Raw genomic sequence first — 20,653 nt, forward strand, 5'->3', positions numbered from 1 at the left:
AATTCAGACTCTCAGCGAACTCTCACGCAACGTTAATTCAGACTCTCAGCGAACTCTCACGCAACGTTAATACAGACTCTCAGCGAATTCTCACGCAACGTTAATTCAGACTCTCAGCGAACTCTCACGCAACGTTAATACAGACTCTCACCGAACTCTCACGCAACGTTAATACAGACTCTCAGCGAACTCTCACGCAACGTTAATTCAGACTCTCAGCGAACTCTCACGCAACGTTAATTCAGACTTTCAGCGAACTCTCACGCAACGTTAATTCAGACTCTCAGCGATCTCTCACGCAACGTTAATTCAGACTCTCAGCGAACTCTCACGCAACGTTAATTCAGACTCTCAGCGAAGTCTCACGCAACGTTAATTCAGACTCTCATCCGAAAGCTCCGTTAATGCAACCCTCTCAAGTCGACTAACCCTGCCCCGACTTAAAACGGCGCCTTTTCCCGGTTAGCTTAATCACCGAAAGGGCTTGTTTGAAGAAAGATAGGAACAAGGGGGCGCTCATTAATGTCCTTTAATCAATTAGGTAAACGACGCCATTATCAAGTCGCGGCTGTCCTCATCTAAATCCTTCTACTATTTAATTGGTCTTAGAGATGATCGTCTTGCAGGCTTTGCTGAGATTGCTATTTATTAGCATTTGTATATTTTGAGAGCTGTCTTTCCCTTGAGGCTTGTCCTAATTTTCGATAAGGATTTTTAAGAGCCTTGTTTTGGGGGAGGAGAGGGGGTCTCCCTGGGGGCTAAAGGCAAAAGGATCTTGTTATCAAATCCGTGTTTTCCGCAAAATTTTAATTAAAGCATCTTCATTGTATAAACCTCGTATCGCATCATTGTTGTCTAAGTTTCTTGAGAGAAGTTGTAATTAAAATGGTATAGAATTTTGAAATCGAGTAGCTAGTAAAATTGTCGACGTCAGTGTTGTCATTTGATCTATTAACTTTTAACAGAAGTTGATAACACAGTCTTTATATTTAGATCATGAAAATTAAACATCTCAATTCGCAGGCTCGTGTTAATTTCCCTCCAAGCCGTGATGTAATAATAATCAGCTAGGCTAGACTAGGTTAAGGGTTTTTCCTACGAGTTCTTCGGTTTCCCCTTCCTATAAAGGCTTGTTGAGGTTAACGGTAATATTCGCAGTGTTGGGAGCTGTTGGCTCGCTTTGCATGACGGGCTTGCCAACTCCCTTCTACGCAACTGATCCGGTTATTCCGATGGTAAATAACGTAGATGATGGTAAATAATGGTAGATGATGGTAAATAATCGTAGATGATGGTAAATAATCGTAGATGATGGTAAATAATCGTAGATGATGGTAAATAATGGTAGATGATGGTAAATAATGGTAGATGATGGTAAATAATGATAGATGATGGTAAATAATCGTAGATGATGGTAAATAATCGTAGATGATGGTAAATAATCGTAGATGATGGTAAATAATCGTAGATGATGGTAAATAATGGTAGATGATGGTAAATAATGATAGATGATGGTAAATAATCGTAGATGATGGTAAATAATCGTAGATGATGGTAAATAATCGTAGATGATGGTAAATAATCGTAGATGATGGTAAATAATCGTAGATGATGGTAAATAATGGTAGATGATGGTAAATAATCGTAGATGATGGTAAATAATCGTAGATGATGGTAAATAATCGTAGATGATGGTAAATAATGGTAGATGATGGTAAATAATCGTAGATGATGGTAAATAATGGTAGATGATGGTAAATAGTGGTAGATGATGGTGAATAATGGTAGATGATGGTGAATAATGGTAGATGGTGAATAATGGTAGATGGTGAATAATGGTAGATGATGGTGAATAATCGAAGATGATGGTGATTAATGGTAGATGAGGTGAATAATGGTAGATGATGGTAAATAATCGTAGATGATGGTAAATAATCGTAGATGATGGTAAATAATCGTAGATGATGGTAAATAATGGTAGATAGTGGTAAATAATGGTAGATTATGGTAAATAACATATTTTCAAGGATTATTTACAGTATAACAGGTCCATATGGGTTAATAGCCATCCGCCTGAATGATTTTCTTGATTTCACATATTATTATACAATATAAACCATTATTTACGGCTGAAATACATGTATATCTGTTTACGGTTATATACCACAATTTACCATTATTTTCCATATTTACGGTTATTTACCATATTTACGGTTATTTACCATATTTACGGTTATTTACCATATTTAAGGTTATTTACCATATTTACGGTTATTTACCATTATTAACCATTATATACCACATTTACGGTTATTTACCATATTTACGGTTATTTACCATTATTAACCATTTTATACCACATTTACGGTTAATTACCATATTTACGGTTATTTACCATTATTAACCATTATACACCACTATTTAACATATTTACCACTATTTAACATATTTACCATTATTAACCATTATATACAACTATTTAACATATTACCATTATTAACCATTATATACCACTATTTAACATATTTACCGTTATTAACCATTATATACCACTATTTACCATATTTATCATTATTTACTGTATTTACCACTATTTACCAGTTTTACCAATAGAATGCACAATATTCCAACCTTTGTTGGTGACACAAACCCTTAAGTTGGCTGAATTTTGAATTTGAAAGAAATATTTAAATCTAATACTTCTCATATAATTTCTTTGAGAAAATAAAACCTAAATGATAAATGAAAAACTAACAATTGTAAGTTAAATTTTACATTAATTATAATAATAATAATAATAATAATAATAATAATAATAATAATAATAATAATAATAATAATAACAATAATGATATTAATATGTTTATTCATAAATGGATGCTTATGCAAATTATTTGGTTTAGGTAATTAGTTAATCCTCGTTGCTGAAACCTTTACAATATTGGAATTTTTGCGGATATGCTCTGAAATGTCGTCGTTTAATTATACTCTTTTGATTGGCATAAACTAAATAGTTTTTTATTTATTGTATTTATAACCAAACAGTTAGCTCAATTGAGTTAGGTTGTCGGTTCCGTTTGGAAATTAATATAGTTAAAATATTTAAACGGTTTTCTATTAATTATCTGCCGGATTAATTAATTAAATTTGCTGGTGAAGATAAATATTCCAACGATGGATCAACGAATTTAACATTTCCGCCCCCAGGTTAAGCAGAAGCGCAAGTTACGTTAAAAACCAGCCATTGCGCGTAATATTTTTACTTCGTTCATAAGCCCTTTAACATCTTACTTTATAATAATTATATCTGATTCACCAGTAACTTTCCATGGCAATTGATTGAAAAGTGTTACCAAGATATCTTTTCAGAAAGAAAAGTAAATTAATTTTGAATTGTTAAATTTTTTACATTCGTAAAAATAATCTTAATTTGTTGAAGAAACAAAAACTTTCCATTGACCAAATTGATTTGTCACGTAATGGTGAAAAAATAATGTTTCGACCCCCTTATATTGATACAATAAAAAATACATTTTATCGGACAAAATAACAGTTAAACTATTGAATCTATCTTCACAATAATTACAAATAATATAGATCTTGAAAAATTCTACAAACTATTAGTTTGATTTGCTTCTGTATCGCCGATATTTGGGATAATCCAACATTTTAAATATTTGTCACAACAAATTTTTCTTTGATAAATAAATACATTTTCTATGATATCATGAAAAAATAACATTAATCGCTTATATCACCGTTTCTAGTTTCTTATAGAAAAATAATTTTAATTGCAAATAGTATCTGTGATTTATAACCTCCACCAAAATCTCTTCATGGACAGGTCAGGGAACTCCCGAGTGTTTTTTCGCAACTCGTTAGTCAGTTACAGACAGTGGGGGAAATATACATGTGTTATTTTGCGCCATCTATACAGGAAACCCAAACTACTCATAATAAATTATATAAAACCAATTATTTTATGCTACCAATTAATTTATTTTGTCTTTATAATTATTTCTAATAAAATCCAAATTTTTAGAGTTGTAAGTCGGAAAAGTTTCCGAAAATTACCGGGGCCTTTTTTCCGGAAAATTTTCAGTATTTTTCCCGAAAAAAAAAAAGGTTTTCATAATATGATTCGCAAATTTAAATTTTGTGGAATTTTTTCCTAATCCAAGAGTAAATCTAAACCTCTAGACTAGTCTCGAATAAATACCCTTAAAAAGTTATATGTTCCAATTTTTTATTTTTCCGACTTCCTAAATGTTTCCGTAAAATTAACAAATCTAAAAATTTTAAACAGAAATTATATAATCTAATAAATTCTTAATATTCTATAGATCGTAGTGCATTATTAAGGATATTGTAATGTTCGTGCCATAATCTTGTTACTATCGTTAGCGGTCGTTAGATGGCGCGATGAGAGACAAGGATATTTTAGGCTGTGGCGAACGGGTTGCATTTCGTTTAATGTCAGAAATAAGGGAGTACGCTGACCTGTTCATAAAAAGAACTTGTCTTCACGATGTATTTTATTTTGCTTAGTAACGGTAAGAAAGTAATTAGTAGATCAAACTCACCCTGAGTAGGTATGTTGAGTAAGAAATTCCTGTTTTCCACCAGAGTGCCCGTTTGGGAGCCAGTGGCTTTCATGGACAAGTCCAGAAGTCTTTGCATGCATTCGAAGTTGAAGTAATTGTTGGCCTGGGGCGTGGGCCGCTCTGGTGTGGGCGTGGTGGCGTCCTCGAAAGAATCCGGGGCAGAGTTGGTGTGTTTTCTCAGGAAGCACAATTTCTTTCGTTCACTCGTACTGGGTTTCCTCGAACAAGCGCCGGAAGTGGGCGGGGACTGGGGTGGGGTCACGCTAGGCGTAGTACTACTGGATGACGTCACGCTGTGAACGCTGGTGTTGGAACTGGAGTGAACGCTCGTGATCGGTCCGCTGACGTTACTCTGGAAGCTGTGCAAACTGTCCTTCGACGTCGGCGAAGAACTCTCGACGGAGCCCTGCGATTCCAAACTGGGCGTCAGCGTCTGGATGTGGTGAGGGACGTACAGCTGCTTCTGGCCCGCCTCCCTGCTTTCGTCCAACGAAGCTTGATGTTTCAAACCGCCCTTGGAGCGGCCCCGTTCCAAGGACATGGCCCTTTGCAACATGGAGCGTCTCTTGGGCGATTCCTTTTTGGGAGACGAGCCTTGGGCCTCGCTGCCCCATCGGCTCCTGGAAGGGCTCTGCTTGCTGGGAGCCAGCAGCCCTTCGACCGTCGACGAGCGATAGTCCGGAGAGGGACCTCGGTTGGTACTGGCCGTGGTGTAAGAGGAAGCCTCTTCGGAGGACATGTCGCACTGGATGGCCGCGTCGCGTTGCCAAGGGAATCTCGGGTCACCTTCTTGGCTGTTGATGTCCAGGGCGCTGCAGTAAGTCTCTTCGGGTAACGCCGCGTACGGGTTGAAGTCGTCGGCTTGCAAGGGCGAGTAGCGCAACTGTCCGGTGCTGGCGGCGATTCTTTGCGCGGGCAGACTGGGGAAGGTGGGCCGGTGGCTGGACAAGTCCGGGGAACCCATCATTCCCGGCGGTTCCGACGCGCTCACCGGAGGGTCCTTGAACGATTCTGAGTAGCTTCGTTTCGAACCAAACCGTTCCCTCAACGATTTAGTTCTGCTCGAGAATGGCGACGATTTGACGGTACTCATGACGCTGGGGACGTGTCTATGTTTCGGTGGCCTTTATGTCGTCTTCTTCGCCGTGCGATAGTAATTGGAAACTGAAAATGTAGAAAAGAAATAAGTTTCAAAAAGTATTTACCTACGAAACATAATTCCAGAGATCCCGTGCTTATCAAATCAAAATCAAATCAAATAGTTTATTGTGTGCACCTAATTTGTATTACATTTCACTAATTACTTTTTATTTTCACCAGTACACTTGCCCTTCTACAAAAGCATAGCTCGTGTGTAGAGGGCACAATTATTTTGTTATTCAAGTATTTCCTCCAATCCAATTCGCCATACAGACAAAGAACAACATTAAAACAAATTATTTATAGCATCATAATTGTCCAGTGTCCATTTTATTATCTTAGACTTATATGTCTTAAAAAACACTTAATTTTTAATTTCAGGTTATAATTGGTTTAATAATATTGATCCATAATATCTCGCATAGATGATAGAGATATGAAACTCCCAATACCCCCCGCGACCCTCTATTTCTTGCCGACGGTGGCGCCCCTCGACTATTGCGGTGCCATAAGCGAAAAATGGGTTTTCACCTGGCCGAGCGTCAGCGCTGATGCTTGAATTTTTCTTGACGCGTTTTCGTGAGAGTTTCATATCTCTATAAGCGCAGCGACTAGCAGGATCTCTAATAATTCCTTTAAACCGATTCACAAATTGCGTACAGAAAAACCAACAATTTAGAGCGAAGCCACTGGAGGTACGATTTTAATGTTTTTATTTTTACTAGATGGCGCTATTTACACTTTTCGGCGGGAAAGAAATTCATACTTACGGTTTTAATACAAAAACCACTTCTTGCAATATTTTTATGAACAAATTATTAACAAAAAGTTATTTACGCTGATTGATATAGTTTTTTTCGTAAAATTACATGTTTTGGGACATTTAAAAAAAAATTATGTTTCAGACTGGTAAGACTTGGCAGGGCCGCCGAGAGCGGGCCCGGGCCCCGGGAAAATATAAGTTCCGGCACTTCCGGGCCCCAAGAGAGCCGTTACTACTAGAGATATCTTTACTTTTTCGGAGAGAAACCCAGAAAAAGTATACCTCGTTTGTTGTGACCCGGGCCCCTAGGCTGCACGGGCCCCGGTAATTTGTACCGGCTTCCCCCCCTCTCTTGTCGGGCCTGAGACTTGGTGTATTTAAATGACGACCTCTAATGGCGTTTACTCTATGAAAGCTTAGACCAAGAAACACAGTATCTTCTCAATCAGCAAACGTTGAATCGATTTATAAATTGTTTAAGACTTTAATGATATATTTGTATTTTTCCGAGTAAAAGTAGTTTTATCGTCGAATATTTACTAAATATCTTAATTAAGTAGTGTTTACTTTTCATACTATTTCAAACCAAGAGCTTGTCAGAGAGAGACCAATTAGTCCTGGCTTACGTTTCGGCTTATGAGATCCTTAATTAGACGTTTGACGTACTTTTAAGCCAACCAAGTAACCTAAAGGAGCTTTAAACTTCGTATGTATTTAGTTTTATCTTTTTGTTAGTTTGATGGGTTGCCTACGTTTATACAAAGGCCTGTTTAATTTCGGACATTTTAGAGTTTATAATTCTGGCCACTAGGCTCTCTCGTATCTTGAACCGTTGCCTGGGCAATAGCAAGGTTTCAACTCTCAAGAGTCAAGATCGACAATGAAATATGGCGTTGCAAAGCACAAACTGTTGCTTTATAACCAATTTGGAATGTAGTTTTCAGTTTATTTAAAGGGAATATAACCTCAGGTATTTGGTGTGGAACACCAACGTTTGCAGCTCTGGCCACTCATGCCTTTGGCTTTAAAAATGTTTGGCGCCACTGTACAGGATAATTTTAAAAATTGAAGGGGTCTTCCATAAAGATTGCTTTTCAGGTTATATTCCCTTTAAAGACGTTTAATTTACACAATTTGGTAAGGTGAGGACACATAATTCAATAATTTAAATGGTTTTAATATAAATTGTGTTTTGTCTCATTGGAAAAAGTTAAGTCGAACTTTCAGAAAACCTCTTACAAGGTCAGGTTCAGAGAGTCAGCTTCCGTGAATCAAAAGGTCGCCGGGAGACGTGCACAGGCCTTAATAATCAGGTAGGCAACGGTTGCTGGTGATAAATACGAGTTAAAACGCATTTTTGGTCTAAATTTTTAATTAAGTACCTTAACAAACGCAGTGAATGTTTATAATAGTCGATTTTATATTCAATTACAGAAAATTGTAATTATTTCACCGAAATAAACATCAGTTTTCATTAAGTGAGTGAATTAATATTCGATAGACCTTGGTCTCGAGCGAAAATGATATGTCGAACATTTCCCTAGTATAGCCTACGTTATTACAAAGGCCCGTGCACGGGCAATTTCCTCAATTAATTTCTGGCATTTTAGTTCGAAAATTCCGGCTACTAGAATCTCTTGTATCTGGACTACGTTGCCTAGGCAACAGGAAGGTTTCAACTTTCAACAACTATGAGCCACAAAAAATATAGCTTTACAAAGTGCAAACTGTATTATAACAAATTTGGGATGTAATAAACGAGATTCAATAACATCTGACATATGCGCAGTTAGACGAAGATGGTACTTTGACGTCATACCTCAGCGTGACCTCGGTGACCTATGAGGTCCGCTTAAGCTTACCTTTGTTGTGAAAATTAAGTACCATCCTAATAGTTATTTTTAAAGCCGATAGATGGCGGTGCGGTTATTTCCTTTTTTTAAACTTCTTTAAGCAGTTTAAAGTCCACAATTTAAGAAAAAGAAAATTGATCGACTTATTATTTTAAATGGTTTTTATAAGCTTCGTGCGTAGTTTAAATTTTGGTCATAAGTGTCGCCGCCTACCGACTGAGTTTTAAATTGAATTTGGTTAAGCTGTCTGCTCATTCAAAATTCTTTCGATATAAAAGCTGAACGTTTCAGATAAAGAAAATTCATATTTAAAAGGCGTCTGCTATTTCTTCACACATTTAGTTGACAGGCATTAAAGTAGATGGCGCTATCTTTTCTAAGCTCGAAGCTTAAATATAATATTTTGTTCTGTCTTAATGGAAAGGTTCCACCTAATTTTTTTCAAAACCTTAATTAGGTCCAGTGCCATCTGTCGTGAATCAGAAGCAAATCAGAACTCGTAAAATGTACCCACCCTTGTCGGCAGGCGTGCACAAATAGCCTTTATAATAACGTAGGCAATGCTGTAAAGGTCACACAGCGCCAAAGTTAACGAGCCAATTTCATAATAAGGATAATTTTTTGAAGGTGTCAACGAAGTGTATAGGACCTTTGATAGACCAAGATCACAAAGACTTTCCCAAAATACCAGTAACATAAATCAACTCAAATTACGTTTAAGTTCGGAAGCTAAAACCACGGATCTGCGGTCTCTATATAAACTAAACACTCGATGCCATTAATAAGCTGACCCCTAACACTTTACTTCCCGCTCGTAAACTTCACCGTCATCGCACGCTAATCAAAACAATCAGATGGCCAGCAAAGCGTAGGCGGCATAAGGCCAGAAAGTGACAACCTACATTGACCTTCTATCACCCGTTTATGATCGGTATAAGGTAGCCTTTACGCGCGCTGTCAAGTCGCGTGGTAGTCGCCATTGATAAAGATTAGCTCTATCGAAATCCGCGGCTTTGGAGGGATCGGGGGGGGGGGTAACACAAATAGAAACCCCCTTACCGATTGAAGGAACCTTTGCTATAATATCGAAGGGGGAGGGGTTGGTACTTAATAAAGCTACTTTTAGAACCCCCTAATAAATTGCGATGGATGGAGATTTCCCATCAATTCTATACGCGATACGTAGCCATTTATCTATAGAGGAAAATTCTGTGGCGCCCTCTGTATTGCAGTGGGCGAAGCACCAACTACGGTGTTTGCTTTTGAGGTTTTACCCTTCAATAAACATGCTACGCCGAGGAACTCGGATGTTTTTAGTTCAGCGCTTCATAGATGGCGCCACAATTATACTCTGGCGAAGAGACCAGTTTTATAAATTTTTGTTTCAGTTGACACTTTTGCCAAAGGTACAGCGACATTTATTGCTGAAACTTGCCTCTCACTGCTCTCAGGGGACAGATGAGTATAATTTATACGGCCTTTCGTTTCTCTTTGTCGAAGGAATATGGAGTCATCTATCTAGTGGAGCTAGAGGCTGAACATAGAACCGTAATTTTAGAATTAAATTAATATTAATTTAAAATTAAGTATTAATGAAAATAAATTAAGAATTAAATTGATAGTAAATTTATAGTTTAATTAATGTTAAATTGATAGTAAATTTATAATTAAATTAATGTTAAATTGATAGTAAATTTATAATTTAATTAAAGTTAAATTGATAGTAAATTTATAATTTAATTAACGTTAAATTGATAGTAAATTTGTAATTTAATGAACGTTAAATTGATAGTAAATTTATAATTAAATTAACGTTAAATTGATAGTAAATTTATAATTAAATTAATGTTAAATTGATAGTAAATTTAGAATTAAAATAATATTTAAGTGATAGTAAATTTAGAATTAAATTAATATTGAATTGATAGTAAATTTAGAATTAAATTAATATTGAATTGATAGTAAATTTAGAATTAAATTAATATTGAATTGATGGTAAATTTAGAATTAAATTAATATTGAATTGATAGTAAATTTAGAATTAAATTAATATTGAATTGATAGTAAATTTAGAATTAAATTAATATTGAATTGATAGTAAATTTAGAATTAAATTAATATTGAATTGATAGTAAATTTAGAATTAAATTAATATTGAATTGATAGTAAATTTAGAATTAAATTAATATTGAATTGATAGTAAATTTAGAATTAAATTAATATTGAATTGATAGTAAATTTAGAATTAAATTAATATTGAATTGATAGTAAATTTAGAATTAAATTAATATTGAATTGATAGTAAATTTAGAATTAAATTAATATTGAATTGATAGTAAATTTAGAATTAAATTAATATTGAATTGATAGTAAATTTAGAATTAAATTAATATTGAATTGATAGTAAATTTAGAATTAAATTGATGGTAAATTTAGAATTAAATTGATGGTAAATTTAGAATTAAATTGATGGTAAATTTAGAATTAAATTGATGGTAAATTTAGAATTAAATTGATGGTAAATTTAGAATTAAATTGATGGTAAATTTAGAATTAAATTGATGGTAAATTTAGAATTAAATTGATGGTAAATTTAGAATTAAATTGATGGTAAATTTAGAATTAAATTGATGGTAAATTTAGAATTAAATTGATGGTAAATTTAGAATTAAATTGATGGTAAATTTAGAATTAAATTGATGGTAAATTTAGAATTAAATTGATGGTAAATTTAGAATTAAATTGATGGTAAATTTAGAATTAAATTGATGGTAAATTTAGAATTAAATTGATGGTAAATTTAGAATTAAATTGATGGTAAATTTAGAATTAAATTGATGGTAAATTTAGAATTAAATTGATGGTAAATTTAGAATTAAATTGATGGTAAATTTAGAATTAAATTGATGGTAAATTTAGAATTAAATTGATGGTAAATTTAGAATTAAATTGATGGTAAATTTAGAATTAAATTGATGGTAAATTTAGAATTAAATTGATGGTAAATTTAGAATTAAATTGATGGTAAATTTAGAATTAAATTAATGGTAAATTTAGAATTAAATTGATGGTAAATTTAGAATTAAATTGATGGTAAATTTAGAATTAAATTGATGGTAATTTAGAATTAAATTAATGGTAAATTTAGAATTAAATTGATGGTAAATTTAGAATTAAATTGATGGTAATTTTAGAATTAAATTTATAGTAATTTTAGAAAATTGATATTAAATTAAAATTTAGTAATAATGATTTTAAATTAGGATTTAAATGGATAATAAATTAAGAATTAAATAGATAGAAAATTAGGAATTAAATGGATAGTAAATTAGGAATTAACTGGATAGTAAATTAGGAATTAAATGGATAGTAAATTAGGAATTAAATGGATAGTAAATTAGGAATTAAATGGATAGTAAATTAGGAATTAAATGGATAGTAAATTAGGAATTAAATGGATAGTAAATTAGGAATTCAATAATTATTAAATTAAAATTAAGTAATAATGATAATAAATTAAGAATTAAATGGATAACAAATTAAGAATTAAATGGATAGTAAATTAAGAATTAAATGTAAAGTAAATTAAGAATTAAATGGATAGTAAATTAAGAATTAAATGTAAAGTAAATTAAGAATTAAATGGATAGTAAATTAAGAATTAAATGTAAAGTAAATTAAGAATTAAATGGATAGTAAATTAAGAATTAAATTGATAGTAAATTAAGAATTAAATTGATAGTAAATTAAGAATTAAATGGATAGCAAATTAACAATTAAATGGATAGTGATTTACGAATTAATTTAATATTTCCCTAAAATGTTCGGTTTCACGAATGTAGATGGCGACTTAAGCCCCGGACTAGACGTTGCCTTAGGGCAACTTGTTCTTTCGCTGAGGTACTTTTTTCGGCGTATTATTTGTATAGGTAAATATTTGTTCCCCCTCTTTAAATCTCATTTTCCTTTTTTTGTCGTGAATCGTGTATTTTGCATTTTCAAATCCTCCTGGGATGGTTTTGGCTCTCCGAGGGTCTTTCCTCTACCGTAGTTGCCTATATTTCTCGCCTAGTTGATTGGTTTCAATATAAGACCTGTTTTCTGGTATTCGGTATGCTCCGATTTCGATTTGGGGAACGTCTCAATATTTTTAGCCACACCTAAATTGGCTTAACCACGCCCCGGTAGCTGATCCCATTTATTAATATAATAAGCGTATAATTTTTATTTGGTTCGACTTAACCGCACCCTGAAATATACCTTAGTGCCAAAATCAAATATCTCAAAATAATAAATTTCAGAAAAACATTATTTAAATTTTAAAATATAACTTTTTTAAAAATGATTAAAAAATTTATGACTATGAAACTAAATTACCACTATATTTAATATTTTAAGTTTAAATCGCGAAAAATAATAATTTTTAAACCATATTTGACACTAATTTTAATATTTAAGGTATAAATCGCTACCTTAGCGCCAAAAACACATATCTCAAAATAATAAAAATTGACGATAATTATTTAAATTTTAAAAATAGTAAAAAACCCTATAACTTTGACCCTATACTCGAAATCACTGGTAAGGTAACCTTCGACCACTACCAATGACCGTGATTTTTCTGCCTCTGCCGGAAATATAGCCCATTAAATAAAGTGATCCGTGTTGAATATTATTTGATTATAGTTAGGTGAAATTTATTGTCCACCACTAATACGAAGTAAGAGCTTGAAAGGGCTAGTAAAAAAATTCGTATTTTCCTAAAAATATTTTATCATCTAAAAATTGAATTTTAAGTAACGCCAGGTAAGTACCTCAACTACCATCATTCGAAATAACATCCGCTTCTACGTTAAAAAGACATTGGCAACCCTGTTTTAAAAGATTTTACAAAATTGAGGACTAACGATTGGACAGAAAACGTATAATTTTTCTTCGTAAATAAACCCGATGATTTTCCCGCGCGAGCTTGAGTGCAGTCCGTAAATTGGAGATAATTTTTGATCTGTAGGCGCTCTTATTTTAAAATTGCGCCATTAAAATCCAGAAAAGGACTAAGGCCATCTATTGAGCAGAAAATGAAATTACTCGGATGTTTATCAGTGTTAAATGCCGACAGCTTTTGTTGTCTCAGGTAACATTGATTTCGAGTATATGTATTTTTAATTTATTTAGTTTGAAATGCTCGTTCGAAAAACGCCATACAAGAGAATTCGCTTAAAGGCCTAAGTTTTCTTCTGCCTGTCACCCTTTAAATTTACTTTCCTTCCTAACAATTACCCGGGTGGTAGGCCAACATGTTCATCAGTGTATTTGTTAGGAAGGAAAGTAAATTTAAAGGGTGACAGGCAGAAGAAAACCTAGGTCTTTAACAAGGAGACATCCCGAAGTGTAACCCACCGATTTTGTTCAAACTCGGGGGGCAACCGTTTTGCCATGGCAACGAAAAATGTTTTTGACAACACAAAATATTAAATTTTCCCATTGAAAATAACATGGGATTTTGACCTCAAATTGATCAAAAGTTGATCAATTTTGATGGATTTTTTATTAATTTTTATCAATTTCTTACATTTTTGGCATTTTCGAAATTTTTAAATTTGTTAAACTTTTTCACATGGGGGGTCCTAGGAATCGGGCAGAATCCCATGTTATTTTCAATGGGAAAATTTCCATTTGTTGTTGTCAAAAATATTTTTCGTTGCCATGGTAAAATGGTTGCCCATTGAATAAATTCCCTTTAGGATTTTTCATGATACACGAAGGTCTACCAATCCCCCGAGTTTGAACAAAATCGGTGGGTTACACTTCGGGATGTCTCCTTGTAAGTTGGGCTACCTGATTTTAGAAATTCGGTGCTTTCCAGTTTAAATATCGCGTTACAAACGCGTAATAATCGAAACCCGACTAAAGGTCACAAAGGGCATAGTTCTTGACTCGGTTTCCATGGTGACTATCTTTTTGGAGAAACATTCTTAACGACGCGGCACCTTCTTTGATCTTCACCCGAAAATTAAGTCATTCCCATTTCGTCTCGAAGAATAGCGAAAAGGAAATTTAAGATAGCGAGGATTCGTCCATTGTGAATGCAGCCGCCTTTTCCCAATAGAGAAACACTAGTTAGCAGGCCCCCATTGACGGGGCCGTATTCTTTTCTTAAGCCTGGGCTTTGTGGAAATCTGGCCTTAGTTCCAAATTTCGGAGCATGAGGGTCTTTAGCGGTGATGGGCGCGCTCTACTCATTTTGAGCTGGTTTTGTTCATTTCGAGATAAATTGAGCAGTGAAATGTTCTTTCAAAAGAGAGGGAAACGAAAATGAGAAGAGCTCCAATTTCGCTTCCCAAAAAGAGAACTTAAAGAGAGGAGCGCCAATTTCGATTATCATAAACAGAACTAAAAGAGAGGAGCTCCAATTTCGCTTCCCAAAAAGAGAACTAAAAGAGAGGAGCGCCAATATCGATTCTCAAAAAAGAAACTTAAAGAGAGGAGCGCCAATTTCGATTTTCCAAAACAGAACTAAAAGAGAGGAGTGCCAATTTCACTTCTCAAAATAGAATTTAAAGAGAGGAGTACCAATTTCGCTTCTCAAACAGAGAACTTAAAGAGAGGAGTGCCAATTTCGCTTCTCTAAAATAGAACTTAAAGAGAGGATCATCAATTTTTCTTTTAAAAAAAAAGAACCAAAATATAGGAGCGCCAATTTCGATTTTCAAAAACAGAACTAAAAGAGAGGAGTGCCAATTTAGCTTCTCAAAAAAACCGAATTTAAAGAGAGGAGCGCCAATTTTCTTCTAAAAAAATAACTAAAAGAGAGGAGTGCCAATTTCACTTCTCAAAAATAGAAATTAAAGAGAGGAGCGCCAATTTCTCTTCTCAAAGAAATAACTAAAAGAGAGGAGTTCCAATTTCACTTCTCAAAAATAGAATTTAAAGAGAGGAGCGCCAATTTCTCTTCTCAAAGAAATAACTAAAAGAGAGGAGTGCCAATTTCACTTCTCAAAAAACAGAATTTAAAGAGAGAAGCGCCAATTTTCTTCTAAAAAAATAAGTAAAAGAGAGGAGTGCCAATTTCACTTCTCAAAAATAGAATTTAAAGAGAGGAGCGCCAATTTCTCTTCTCAAAGAAATAACTAAAAGAGAGGAGTGCCAATTTCACTTCTCAAAAATAGAATTTAAAGAGAGGAGCGCCAATTTCTCTTCTCAAAGAAATAACTAAAAGAGAGGAGTGCCAATTTCACTTCTCAAAAATAGAATTTAAAGAGAGGAGCGCCAATTTCTCTTCTCAAAGAAATAACTAAAAGAGAGGAGTGCCAATTTCACTTCTCAAAAATAGAATTTAAAGAGAGGAGCGCCAATTTCTCTTCTCAAAGAAATAACTAAAAGAGAGGAGTGCCAATTTCACTTCTCAAAAATAGAATTTAAAGAGAGGAGCGCCAATTTCTCTTCTCAAAGAAATAACTAAAAGAGAGGAGTGCCAATTTCACTTCTCAAAAATAGAATTTAAAGAGAGGAGCGCCAATTTCTCTTCTCAAAGAAATAACTAAAAGAGAGGAGTGCCAATTTCACTTCTCAAAAATAGAATTTAAAGAGAGGAGCGCCAATTTCTCTTCTCAAAGAAATAACTAAAAGAGAGGAGTGCTAATTTCACTTCTCAAAAATAGAATTTAAAGAGAGGAGCGCCAATTTCTCTTCTCTAAAATAGAACTTAAAGAGAGGATCATCAATTTTTCTTTTAAAAAAAAAAGAACCAAAATATAGGAGCGCCAATTTCGATTTTCAAAAACAGAACTAAAAGAGAGGAGTGCCAATTTAGCTTCTCAAAAAAACCGAATTTAAAGAGAGGAGCGCCAATTTTCTTCTCAAAAAATAACTAAAAGAGAGGAGTGCCAATTTCACTTCTCAAAAATAGAAATTAAAGAGAGGAGCGCCAATTTCTCTTCTCAAAGAAATAACTAAAAGAGAGGAGTTCCAATTTCACTTCTCAAAAATAGAATTTAAAGAGAGGAGCGCCAATTTCTCTTCTCAAAGAAATAACTAAAAGAGAGGAGTGCCAATTTCACTTCTCAAAAAACAGAATTTAAAGAGAGAAGCGCCAATTTTCTTCTCAAAAAATAAGTAAAAGAGAGGAGTGCCAATTTCACTTCTCAAAAATAGAATTTAAAGAGAGGAGCGCCAATTTCTCTTCTCAAAGAAATAACTAAAAGAGAGGAGTGCCAATTTCACTTCTCAAAAATAGAATTTAAAGAGAGGAGCGCCAATTTCTCTTCTCAAAGAAATAACTAAAAGAGAGGAGTGCCAATTTCACTTCTCAAAAATAGAATTTAAAGAGAGGAGCGCCAATTTCTCTTCTCAAAGAAATAACTAAAAGAGAGGAGTGCCAATTTCACTTCTCAAAAATAGAATTTAAAGAGAGGAGCGCCAATTTCTCTTCTCAAAGAAATAACTAAAAGAGAGGAGTGCCAATTTCACTTCTCAAAAATAGAATTTAAAGAGAGGAGCGCCAATTTCTCTTCTCAAAGAAATAACTAAAAGAGAGGAGTGCCAATTTCACTTCTCAAAAATAGAATTTAAAGAGAGGAGCGCCAATTTCTCTTCTCAAAGAAATAACTAAAAGAGAGGAGCGCCAATTTCACTTCTCAAAAATAGAATTTAAAGAGAGGAGCGCCAATTTCTCTTCTCAAAGAAATAACTAAAAGAGAGGAGTGCCAATTTCACTTCTCAAAAATAGAATTTAAAGAGAGGAGCGCCAATTTCTCTTCTCAAAGATATAACTAAAAGAGAGGAGTGCCAATTTCACTTCTCAAAAATAGAATTTAAAGAGAGGAGCGCCAATTTCTCTTCTCAAAGAAATAACTAAAAGAGAGGAGTGCCAATTTCACTTCTCAAAAATAGAATTTAAAGAGAGGAGCGCCAATTTCTCTTCTCAAAGAAATAACTAAAAGAGAGGAGTGCCAATTTCACTTCTCAAAAATAGAATTTAAAGAGAGGAGCGCCAATTTCTCTTCTCAAAGAAATAACTAAAAGAGAGGAGTGCCAATTTCACTTCTCAAAAACAGAATTTAAAGAGAGGAGCGCCAATCTCGCCTCTCAAAAAAGAGCAAAAATAATGGAGCACCAGGCTTGCTTCTTAAAAATGAGCGAAAAGAGTCGAATCCATTTTCACCTCGTAAAATTTCTCTAGCGTAAGTCAATATCACACGAGCCGTGCGCGAGCTGAGCGGTTCTTTAACGAATATGCCCATCACTGGGATACCAAAAGGACTACGTTGGAGGGGTAAGGGGTTCTTTAAAATTTTGCTGGCTTTACTAACTAATATCAGTAGATTTATTTAGAGTATTAAGCCGTCCTTATTTCTTCGATACAAAAGCTTAGTGCTAATTCCATGTACTTGCTTTTTATGATAATGCGATATTAAAACCATCTTAGCACCGGTTTAAATTTTTGCTTGAGACCAAGGCTTATTGAAAATCAAAACACTTCACTTTCATCGTGAAACCTTGACGCTTACGTTTTATGAAATAACGATAAATAGTGCTTTCAATTTCTTCTATGGTTATAGTAAATGAAGGGAGCTGTTGGCTCGCGTGGCATGAAGGGCTTGCCACGCAGTCTTTACAAGTTGGTAGTTGTCTAAGATTCTGATTATTATATCAGATTATTCAAATTTATGCTCAGATTTTATCAGAACAATTGTTATGGGTGAAAATGCAAAATTGAAATTTTCAACGCAAATCTAATATGAATTTATTGGAGCCGATTTCAGATGACTCGGTTAAATTCGTTTCGAAATTTTCATAATTTAAGTTGATTTCGAAATTCTTTCCACCAGGTTATATATTATATGTACTCAGGGCCGTGCTTAGGGGGTGGCGAGCCGGGCGGTCGCCCAGGGCCGCTAAAATTTTACCATAGGGATGTATATACCGGAGGGCCGCTAAACTCACAATTGTCAATTTCGCCTATGCATTTCGCCCGGGGCCGCGAGAACTCTAAGCACGGCCCTGTATGTACTAACAAATAAGTCAGATAAACTACTCAACTAAATGAATCTGATTAGATTAATTATAGAAGATCAGTTGAGATGGTATAATGAATCAGATACAATTTCAGATCAGATTACCGGATGAGAGGAATGTTAGAGATTATTGTAATCTGACTGTTTATCTACAGTTATCTGAAAATAACAACCTAAATCACATGATCAGTTGTAAGATAGCTGTACAGCTGACTAAATCTGGTGAGCTAAATTGTAGAAGATCAGTTCAGATCAGTTACTTGGGATAATGAATCAGATACAATTTCAGATCAATTACTTGGGGTAATGAATCAGATACAATTTCAGATCAGTTACTTGGGATAATGAATCAGATACAATTTCAGATCAGTTACTTGGGATAATGAATCATATACAATTTCAGATCAGTTACTTGGGATAATGAATCATATACAATTTCAGATCAGTTACTTGGGATAATGAATCAGATACAATTTCAGATCAGTTACTTGGGATAATGAAACAGATACAATTTCAGATCAGTTACTTGGGATAATGAAACAGATACAATTTCGGGTCAGTTACTTGGGATAATGAAACAGATACAATTTCAGATCATATTACCGGATGAGAGGAATAATTAAGATTATTGTGATCTGACTGTTTATCTACAGTTATCTGATAATTACAACCTGAATAACATGATCAGTTGTAAGATTCAGCTCAACTAACTGAATCTGGTGAGATGAGTTATAGCAAATCAGCTCAGATCAGTTACTTGGAATAATAATTCAATACAATATCAGATCAGATAACTGGTCGTTGGATCCTGTTTATAGTGTATTTGAATTTGGATGGGAAATTAGAATTTTCAACTACATTCTAGACCGTCGCGAAGCGAGTGAGTATTAACAGAAGTTTGATCCTTTCTGCTGAGGCTATACTGCTTTTAAATTTAGAAATTAAATTAAATATTTGTATTTTCAGTTGTATTTGGAACCAAAAAAATTCAATTTATTTCGAATTATCGTTCATAGATGTCGCCAATTTACCATCGCGACTTATTTTCTAGTTTATTTTTGAACCTGCAGGCGTCGCTCGCGTTGGTTGAACTTTCAATATTTCGCGTCGTCACGACTCGCCTTTAGAAATTAGTTTGAAATTTTTATTCCTAAAAATTTTCGCACTTCGTTACTTTTCGTTTCGTATCCCCTCCGGGAGAGGGCGTTTTTCCAAATCAAAGGCACCCGGCTTCCAAGACGAAGCTTAAACTTCGCGCCGCTTTTGCTTTTTTAGTTGTATTTCGAATGCCAAGGCTTAATCGCTTATAAAGGGGGTACGGAAAACGGCGGGTAGAGAAAGGGGGGGAAAGAGGGGGGAATAAAAGGCGAGCGAGCGCTGATGCTGGCGGTGTAACCTTTAAGGCGCCCTTCGGTGGTGGAGCGCGTGATTACTTCCGTAATTGAAGGGAAATTTGTTGCTGATGGCTCGACGCGCCACTCGCGGCAACAGTAGCTCCCCCTATTTTCGCGGGCAGGAAACAAATTTGGCACCTAATATTGGAAAGGGGGCGCCACTCTTCGCCTTTTCTCGTTGGGGGCCACCACCCACGTGAGATTCCAACTCGCCCCGATAGATGGCGCTTTTGACGCGTTACGGACAGCCAGCCTTTTTCTTTCGGCGTTTAGGCACGCGTTCTTCGTCAACATCAAGCAGTGCTCTCTGGCGGCCCTTGATGACAAAAATATTGGCTTCCGATGAAAGGAGCACTTTTTATTTTCGCTCTACACACGGGTCCTTTCAACACCCTTAATCCGTTTTTGCGTCCTCTAGCTGGAAATTTCCCTGTTTTTAGTTTATTGAGTGGCTCGTAGATGGCGACGTGGTAGGAAAAGTACCGATAATAAAAACGCGTATAAACAGTATAAACTTCAAAAATATAAGCAGCTGGTCAACAAGAAATTAGTCACGTGAACAATAGGGAACCAATCATGATACTTTTCCAATTTGGTTTTTAGTGTGGATTTTTACCCGAGTTTAAAATAGTCGTAACTGTAGCTTAAATATATAGATCAAGTAACAATGATTTTAAATTCAGGGAACCAATTGTCAATCGTTATTTAGAAATTTAAAATATTTAATCATTATAAATAATTTTGGCCGAGGAAATCAGTCAAATGTTAAGTAATGACTACTGTATTATTTAATAATAAATATAAAATAATTGCTAATACCCGGATCTCTTTAAGGGGGAAGACTACAGTGGCCATTGTCTACTTTCGCGCTATTTCAAGCTGA

General features: G+C 34.5%; 1 protein-coding gene across 2 annotated transcripts in view; it reads right to left on the reverse strand.

Annotated features, from left to right (window-relative positions):
• The window catches only part of LOC149961229 (uncharacterized), a 283,129-nt gene that overhangs the window by 158,515 nt on the left and 103,961 nt on the right, over window positions 1-20,653 (reverse strand). For both annotated transcript variants that reach the window (XM_090176103.1, XM_090176097.1), the window contains exon 2: window positions 4,584-5,768. In XM_090176103.1, coding sequence (XP_090032229.1) covers window positions 4,584-5,697 — 1,114 coding nt within the window. In that variant the 5' untranslated portion in view covers window positions 5,698-5,768. The remainder of the gene's footprint in view (window positions 1-4,583; window positions 5,769-20,653) is intronic.

The sequence above is a fragment of the Leiobunum rupestre genome, chromosome 1 (assembly GCF_980474605.1).
Source record: "Leiobunum rupestre chromosome 1, qqLeiRupe1.1.hap1, whole genome shotgun sequence".
Classification (NCBI taxonomy): domain Eukaryota; kingdom Metazoa; phylum Arthropoda; class Arachnida; order Opiliones; family Sclerosomatidae; genus Leiobunum; species Leiobunum rupestre.